The sequence below is a fragment of the Capricornis sumatraensis genome, chromosome X, assembly GCF_032405125.1.
Source record: "Capricornis sumatraensis isolate serow.1 chromosome X, serow.2, whole genome shotgun sequence".
Lineage (NCBI taxonomy): Eukaryota > Metazoa > Chordata > Mammalia > Artiodactyla > Bovidae > Capricornis > Capricornis sumatraensis.
Window position 1 is genome coordinate 121,697,888 of NC_091092.1, and position 9,218 is coordinate 121,707,105.

The following is a 9,218-nucleotide window of genomic DNA, read 5'->3' on the forward strand; positions in this document are numbered from 1 at the left end:
CCAGTCTCCATGGCAACTACTCAACTGTGCTGCTGCAGAGGTTCAGAAGCCACATGTGCTATGTAATGAATGGACATGGCTGTGGTCCAATAAAGCTTTATTTACAAAAACAGGTGTTGCCAAAACCTAGAGCATGTACAACATAAAGACCAAACCCTAATGGGAACTATGGACTTTGGGGGATAATGATGGATCAGTGTTGGTTCATCAGTTGCAACAAACGGCCCACACACCATGGTGCAGGATGTTGATGGTGGAGGACATTTTACTTGTGGAAGTGGGTATGGGAGTTCCCTATACTTTCTGCCCATTTTGCTGTGAACCTAAAACTACTCTTAAAAATGAAGTCTATTAACTGTAAGACAAAAACAGGTAGCTGGCCCTTAAGACTATAGCATTCCAAGGGAAAAAAAAAAAAAGGATTTGCCCAATTCTGGAATCAGATAATCATGGAAGCAAAATATCAGTAACAGAACACACACAAAATGAAAAGGAAAAATGGTGGTATTTTCTGCTTCCATCCAGTAATAAGACCAAGGTTTCCCAAATCTTGCCAACAACCCGATCAATTTCCCGAAGTTTAATGGGAGGAAACCACTCAGTCATCTGTAGGTTGGTATTGTGACCTGTCCCCCCTTCGGAAGCATACCTAATTGCCAAGACAACAATCAGAGCCGGAACTACACCTGAAGTGCTCAGAGTCTCATAAACCATGTTGAAATCCAGTTATATCAGATCTTTAGGGCCCAAAAGGTCAATTCGTCCTTTAAATTTAAATATTGACCAACATGCATTAAGCCACATTAGATATCTGTCCCCGAAATGGAATTGTTCCCTTCCCCTTTCAATTCTGAATCATTGGCTTTCGTCTCTAAACAGGTGAGTCGAATTCTTGGCAATGCCTTAGAGCAGAATAGCCTGACTGCTGACAGAAAACCAGGGACAAATCCATTCTTCTCCCCAGTAGTAATCAGGCTTTAAGAAGTATGACTTTACAAACCCAAGGCTTTTCAAAGAGCAGTCTTTGGAAGCAAAGTCAACTTCTCAGTGGGCACTGGAACCTTAAAATACCTTCTCAAGGAAAAGAGAAGGCAGCTGGGCTTTCGAACCTCAAAAAGAGTCCAACAGGGAAACCGGCTGCTGCCTCCTAATAGCTAAAGGCTCCAAGGTTCGCAGAACCAGTGTTAATTATGGTAGAAATCTTTTCTGTGAAAAGGCAGAGTTGTCAGACAACCTCTCTTCTGGCGGCTTTATTTCAGAGATGCTATATTTAAACGTGGGGACCTTACAGAAGTTTGCACTTATATAACCACTGACTAAATTAAAGCGACATGATGTTTAATAACCTTTAGATGAAGTCAGTAATCACCACTTACAGAGCGCCCACTCAGGGTAGAAAGCAAACAGCTGAGGTTGAGAGAGGTTACGGAGAAGAGGTGAGTGCCCACCCTCCACAGAGAGACAGTTTAGAGTAAAATCAAGTAACAGAAGCAAATATCTTTAACACAAGTGTGGCTGTGCAAAAGACAAGGGTAAAGGAACTGGAAAATAAAACAGATGGTCTGTAGAGAGAGGATCAGAGTGATTAATGAAGGAACCAGAAGAGGACAGGGTAAAGCTGAAAGATGAAAAGCATGTCCAGATGAAAATGTGAATCATTTCTGATAAACACATTTGAGATTCAGAAAGTTCTACCTTTAAGTTATGTTGCACAGTCCAAGTTCTCCTTTTCTTACATCACCAAGAGAACTTTTAACTCATAACAACCACTTAATAGGAAGACCTCGGGCTTCTGCAAATATCACAAAGAACCACCATAACATGAACGGCCATTTAAAGACAGTTAATTGGTCCAAAATTCCTGACAGTAACAGATATATAGGGGGAAAAGAGAGTAAAAGTTGTACTGAGATATAAAATCAATAAATGTTTATTCTGAACATTAAAATGTAATATTTCTATTATTCTTAATAAGGAATTAATACATACAGTCTGAAGCCTCACTGTCCAATAGAAATACGTGAGCCACACGTCATTTTAAACTTCACATAAAAAGAAACAGGTGAGATTTTTGATGATTTATTTAATGCAAATACTCCCAAAATTACCATTTCAACATGGAACCAATACAAAAATATATTGAGATATTTTACTATTTTTATATTGTCTTTGAAATCCAGTACCTTATACTTAGATCTCAATTCACAGGCTAAATTTCTATCAGAAATAATTGGCCTACAATTAGATTTCATCAAATTTACAGTTCAGGTAGATTCACATATTTAAACTGTTCTAAACATACTTAAAAGTTTTCCAATTAACTCAATCAAGTTTAAACTTAAATCAACTCAGTCTCCCCATTTCAGTCACATCAGCCACATCTCAAGAGCTCAGTAGGTTCAAGTGGCTGGTGGCGACAGAACTGGACAGAAAAGGCCGAAATACAGAAAGATAATCCCTGTTGTCAAAAATTCAAACCTAATCACTAAGAAACACAAAAAACCAAAGCAAAATGTATAACATGGTATAAAAACGAAAGGATTGAAGACAGAAAATGAAAGGAAATTATAGATGTTTATCATTACACATAACAGATCCGTCATATCAACAAATATAAACTGGTTAAACTTAGCCACATAAAGAAAAGGTCTGGCTCACAAGGCAAAACCCAACTTTAAGTTTTCAAGACAATATTTAAAACAAAGTAATTCAGACAGTTTCAAGAAGAAAATTAAAACAAGGAAAAAATGGCTCCAGATCTCAATGTTAAGCAAGGTTGAATATTTAAGGCCAAAAAGACTGAACTAGTAAAAGGGTAGCACTCTGTATCCTAAAGGGTGCATCTTGCAGTGGCAGTTAATGATATCTATGCAGCAAATGTAACATTAACAGACACAAAGCAAAAATCATAGGCAATGTGTGGAGAAACAGAACTAGGAGACTCGAACCTCTCTTAGCCCATGACAGGCCCAGTAAATTAAAAAAAACAAAAGTTATAGAAAATTCAAATAAGATAATTAATACAGCAGATTTGATACATCAGACCCTGTAACCTGAGAAGAGAACACAACCTTATTTTCGCTTCCCAAGGAACAATGACACGAAATGAGCCCTGACTGGACTACAAAACAAACATCAAGAAATTAAAGAAATAATGATTCAGATAGCATTCTCTGATCACAACACAACAAAACTAAACATCAACAAAATGAGAATACAAGGTACATTTACACTGGAAATTTAATAACTCTTAGTTAAGAATAAAACGAAGATGACGAGCTGGGGGGAAAAAGGATCAAATACTATACATATCAGCTGCTAAAGCAATGTTCAGAGGCATGCTTGTCACCTTAAATACTGAAATAAATAACAAAGAAATGAATTTTCCCATTCAAAAAGAAAAAAATAACAACACTGAGCAGATCAGGGGGGATTAATAAAGCCAAAGTAGACATTAATGAACTGGAAAACAAAAGTCATAAAGCTAAGAACTGAATCCAATCATATAAATCAACAACTAATCTCACCAAGAAAGAGGGGAGGGGGGAGACTATAGAAGGAATAAAAAAGGGGAACAGCCACAGAGAAAATTAAGACTAAGAGACTACTATCTCAGCTATGCAAACTGACTTTAAAACCTTGATGACTAGTATAATTTCCTAGAGAAATATATCAAAATGGACTCTAGCAGAGACATAAAATCTATACAGATCAATACCACAGGCTAGAGAAACCTGTCGAAGAGCAATAGTTCCCAAGACACACTAGGTTTAAAAGGTTCTGTAGGTGGATCCTACCAAATCTTTAAAGAACAGATAGTTCAAAGGATAAACTATGATCTCAGGGCAGAAAAACACTTTCTCCTGAAACAAGCATGACACTGACAAGAAAATCTAATAGACTGCACATACACACAACACCCAGAGCCACACAGCACGTGGAGATCAATATAATGAACCCAGGAATTCATCATACTATTCTCTCTAGTTCTGTGTATGCTTAAAATTTTCTGTAATAAAAAACTAATGTTTTACTCGATAAAAATACTGAATCATTATGCTGTACACCTGAAACTAATCTTATAAATCAACTACTCTTCAACTTAAAAGTTTTCTTTACTCAAATAGAAAATAATTCTATCGAGATACCCTTCTTCACTTATCAAAAGTTTGACAACCATGTGGTAGAACTGTAGGAAGACAGGTACTCACAGAAACTTCCAGTGAGAGGATAAACAGACAACCTTGATATGGAAGGCAATTTAACAATATTTATCCAAATTTCAAGGCTTGCCTGGTGGCTCAGATGGTAAAGAGTCTGCCTGCAATGCAGGAGACCCGGTGATCCAAATTGCAAATGCACATAGCCTTTGATGTAGAAATCCCATTTTGAGGAATCTGTCCTATACAAATACTCACACATGCATGACATGGTGAATGCGATAATTCACTGTAGCATGGGTTGTCATAGCAAAGACTGGAAACAACTTGCTAGCCATCAACGGGGAGCTGGCTAATGAATATAGTACATCATACAAACTCTCAGATGCCATAAAAAGAAAAAGGAAGTTCTGTAGTTATAGATATGGAAAGTTGTCTGAGGAATTAAGTGTAAAAAGCAAGGTAGAGACAAAAGTATTACGAGTTGCCAGTTATGTTAAAATGGGAAGGCAAGTGGACAAAAGTTGGAAGCTGACTTTTCTATGTCGTTTTGTACCTTTTGAATCTGGAACCATGTAACTATAATCTCAGACCAAAAAGAACCTTTTTTTTTTTTAATCACACCCTTTGGAATTGCACTATTGCAATTATAAACTCATAATCCATTTATAACACCTGCTATTCTTGTGACAGTTGCTAACTGTGTGAAAGGCCATGTTTTAAGTCAAGATTGAGCTCAAAAGGCATAGAGAAATAAGTCCCACAGATGAAAGGGGGACAACTCCAAATCCAGAAGATCATCTTAACTGGTGGTTCTCAACCCTGGTGATGCTGAAGAACCACCCAAAATGCCAATGCTCTATACCCCACCCTCTCAGAACATTTATAGTAAAGTTTGGGGGATGGGGCCCAGGCATGAAAACCATGCCTCTAAATGCTTTATATAGCAGTGGTCTTCAACAGAGGGTGATTTACTTTGCTCCCCTGCAGGACATGGTGCTGTCTGGAAACATGTTGGCTGTCACAACTCAAGGGTGAAGGGAGTGGTGGGTGCTACTGGATCTCGTGGGTAGAGGCCTGGGAGGCCCAGAGTGCACAGGACAGAGCCTGCACCCGCCCCACCCCTAAAAATGTCAAGAGTGCTGAGACTGAGGAATCCTCCTTTCAAATAAAATCAGTGCTTCTGCAGTAACATGCAGTTTTAGCCTTCCTTCTTAAACAGGGAAGATCATCTCATTTATTAATGTGGATATATTCACATAATAAAGCTATTTCTATGCCCACAAAAACCACAATTTGTCAGTATGGTTGTCACAAATACTGTAAACGTGAGTATACCCTCTCTCCAGTCCCTGTCCAGGTATTCTAGTCAAAAACTCGGGTCCCATTTGTAAAGCAGCTTGGGGAAAGTCACGAAGTTCACCAAGTGGCACCCTGTGGATCGACATGGTCCATCATCTGTTCTATTTGAGCCCTGCGTCTTTTAAAATATATTGAATTGGTGCCAATCAGCTTCCCTTTCTGGAGGCAGCACATATGGGGTGGGGGCAGGGAGACTGCCACAGTCCCCCCACCCCAAGCTGACTACTCCCCACCCGGGGCCTTTTAGCATTTGAGGTGGCCCTCCCCTGCCGTGGGCTCCAATCACTCTGGGCCATAAAAGCCTCTTAACTCTTGTGCCTTCTCTCCTTAAAAATACCCCCACACCCCTTCTAAATTCTCAAACTCCCACATCACTTCCCAAAATCAGACTGCTATCCAGAGCTGGAAGAACCAAGAGAATGGTAGAAGTTGAAATGGCCTCTTTGTGTGACAACTGTCTACTGTTGTCATTAAAGATAGGCTGCCTGCCACCTGATTCATCTCTGGGCATTACAAAGGAGGCCTGAGTTTCTAGCAAATTCCACCACAATTTTATATATATAGCACTTCTGTGAGCTTCCTTATAAGGAAAAGACTTCAGTTAGTAAGTTTCTTTCATTATCCAAGATTAGAGTACCCCTCCACTACTCCCCAAATAGGTCAGAAGCTTTAAATGGGAAATACCTATCGGAAGATTTGGTAATTTCTTTGTAAAAAGCTCATCCCTCTTCCTTTGAAATTAGGATCACACAGTTTTGGAGCTGTGCTTTAGAGATGACCTTATACAACCCACATGTGTTCTTGAGGAGGAAAATGAACTCCAGTGAGTTCAGTCCCTCAGCCAAGGCCAGGCTCTGGAGTCACTGGCACAGCAAGAATTAGAACATTTCTTTCCAGATAATGGTCCCATGGGTTTTCCACAATAACACTATCCCCCACTGTGGTTTTCCTCCTCAAATAACATCTTTGCCAGAACACCTATTAATGTGGTAGATAGGAGCCGCTACAGAAATAAATCAACCGAAATGTCGCCAAGCTACCAGGGCTATCACTTCAACTTGGGAGAGTGGAAGGAGGGAACTAGGAGTCTCTGGATTCTTTTTATGTCTTTTATTGTGAATTAACCTGTCTCAGTTTACCCCACTGAAAAGCGGATACCTTCAGACTCTCTCTAAACCACACATTAGGGATGGAAACATGCTATTTATACCAACAGAGACACTCTGTTTTTAAACGTTGAAGGGGGCGGGGGCTCTGCCTGAAACCTCTAAACTTCTCACGAGTGACAGAGATGGTAAAGCAAAACTAATGAAAAGCTTCTGCGGGAGAAGATGCAAAGGTCCACCTATCACCGAATCCTGATTTCCGTCATCATTTGCTGGCAAACTGGTTTCTTAACATTTAATTTGGTCTCAACTAAAAAATTCCGCTCGTCCTCTCCCAACTGTGAACAACATCACATGGAGCTCTGGCTCTCCCCGAATGTGCTACCCACTCTCCACTTGGGTTTCTATGCCCACCTGACATCATCTCTTGACATTTACCTAAGATTCATTAAACGACCAGAGGCCCCGTTATTCTCCCTTGAGAGCTTAGAACATCTCTGCTGCTCCATTTCCTTTCCCTTTCAGGATGCCGTGCTCTGACTCGATACCTGGCTGCGCACTTCGGTTTTATCATTTTCACGTGTTTCACAACCAGCTGCCCCGCATTCAGCAATTGGGAGTACTCCCGACGTGCTCGCACCGGCACCACTCTGGAGAAACGCGGTCCAGTTTTAACAGAACGTCGTGGACTCTGTTCCCATCTCAGCTAGGCCTCGGGCAGGTTGGGGGCAGGGTCTTTTGTGCTCGCACCTCACTTCGTGGAAGCTGCCCACCAGCCCACCGCACAGGGGAGAAGCGAGGGGACGCAGGAGAGGCACGATGAAAGGTGTGGCACCCGACCCTGCTCTGGCGCCAGGAACCCACACGTCCGTTCTTCCCCAGCATCTAAGGCATTCGCAGCCCAGGCCTCCAACTGCTTTAACAGAACACCACCAAGACAGCAGTTCAAGTCCGGCCGCTCCGGCCACCTTAGGTGGTGCCTTAGAGCACCTTCGAGCAGAAAAGGAACGAAATGTCATTGCATAATTTATTCGACCGCAAGGTGTTTCTAAACAGGTCTTACCCAACGTAAAAAAAAAAAAAAAAAAAAAAACCAACTACCTAAACATAAAACCCTTGAAAAGCCACCCACATTCCGCTCCGAAGTTTTAACGGCCCGGAGGTCTGTGTCAAGCAGACTGGAAGCTAACGACGGCAGGTTTGGGAAGTCCCGCCGCCCGGGTTGATGCTCCTCAGACGCCGTTTCTGTGTCTCGGGGTGAGCCCCGGCGGGTGTGCGGGTGCCAGGCCCTACCCCTCCGTGCCCCCAAATCCGAGCCTCTGGGAGAGGCCCCGGAGCCCCGCCCGCGGTTCCCACGGACTTTGCCCGGAGGCCGCGGAGACCCGCGGCGGTGGGCCCGGAAGGTAGCGCCTCCGCACCCTGGGGTCGTGGGAACCGTGGCCCCGCACTTACCGAAGTCCAGGAACTGCTTGATGGAGAGCGGCGATGGCGAGAAGCGCGAGTAGCGCTCAATCTGCTTGGGCACCGGCTGCTTCAGCAGCAACCGGAACAGCCGCATCCTCGCCCCGGCAGCGCAGAGACCGGCCGAGACGCTCAGGCGGCCGCAAGGACCGGTGCAGCTGAGCCGCGCGGATTGGGCACGTTACCCAAGCGCGCACCCCGGCCTCCGCCTCCGCCTCCGCCTCCGCCTCCGCGCCGCTGGTGCAGCCTCCGCAGCACTAACACCAGCAGCTCCCTGGCCGCGGCCGGTTGCCCGCGGCTTTCCCAGGCCCCGCCCACGGGGGCGGAGCCGGCCGCCGCACGTACGCGGGGCGCGCGGGGCGCGCGGCCGCACGCGCTGGCTGCTGATTGGCCGCTGCCGCCCTGGCTTTCTTTCGCCCTGGCGCAGCCCGGCGCCGGTGCGTCCTTCCTTGCCTCCTGGGACCCAAACAAGCCCGGCAAGTGCAGCTGACCCGGGTCCCGTCCCGGGCTAGGTCCTCCGCGACTGAAAGGTGGCGGAGGTGCAGGGAGACTGGGAAGAGACCCGAAGCCCTCGCCCGGAATCCGATCCTACGCGCTGCTCAAGGCCCCTCTCTACCTAAGGCATCTCTTCCGGGAAACCCTCCCTGGATCAGCTGACTTTCACTTCAGGGTATTCGTTGCATCTTGATATGTTTTCATTTTCTGTTTACCACTTAATTATAGAGATTGCTTCATGCCCTCCACCACCATCGCCACCGTTGGGCAGAAACAAGCTCACCGGTTCGGATTCCTGCCTGCCCATCACCATTGGACGGAATTCATTATAACGTCATTGATTCTGTTCCGTGCTCCCCCCCGCCCCCACCCTTCACCTTCGGACAGGATTGTGAGGTCAGTGCCTCCTTATTTCGTGACTCACCACCCCTGGTTCCCACCAACCCTCCCTTCCCACCCTCCTTCATGGGCCAACACCTTTGGGCAAGATTAATTGATAAGTCACTATTTCATGCAACCACCACCACCATCATTGGACAGGGTCAATTATAAGATCACTGACACTTCATTTCGTCCCTACCCCTACCCTCCTCCTGTGAATGCCCCCTAACATCATTGGACAGGATTAATTGTA

The 9,218-nt window shown here is 44.4% G+C and overlaps 1 protein-coding gene across 1 annotated transcript in view; it reads right to left on the reverse strand.

Moving 5' to 3' along the window:
* The window catches only part of PDK3 (pyruvate dehydrogenase kinase 3), a 75,978-nt gene extending 67,780 nt beyond the window's left edge, over window positions 1-8,198 (reverse strand). Inside the window, exon 1 of the mRNA XM_068962272.1 lies at window positions 8,081-8,198. Within this exon, the coding sequence (XP_068818373.1) occupies window positions 8,081-8,186 (106 nt within the window). The 5' untranslated portion in view covers window positions 8,187-8,198. The remainder of the gene's footprint in view (window positions 1-8,080) is intronic.
* Between the last annotated feature and the right edge of the window lie 1,020 nt (window positions 8,199-9,218).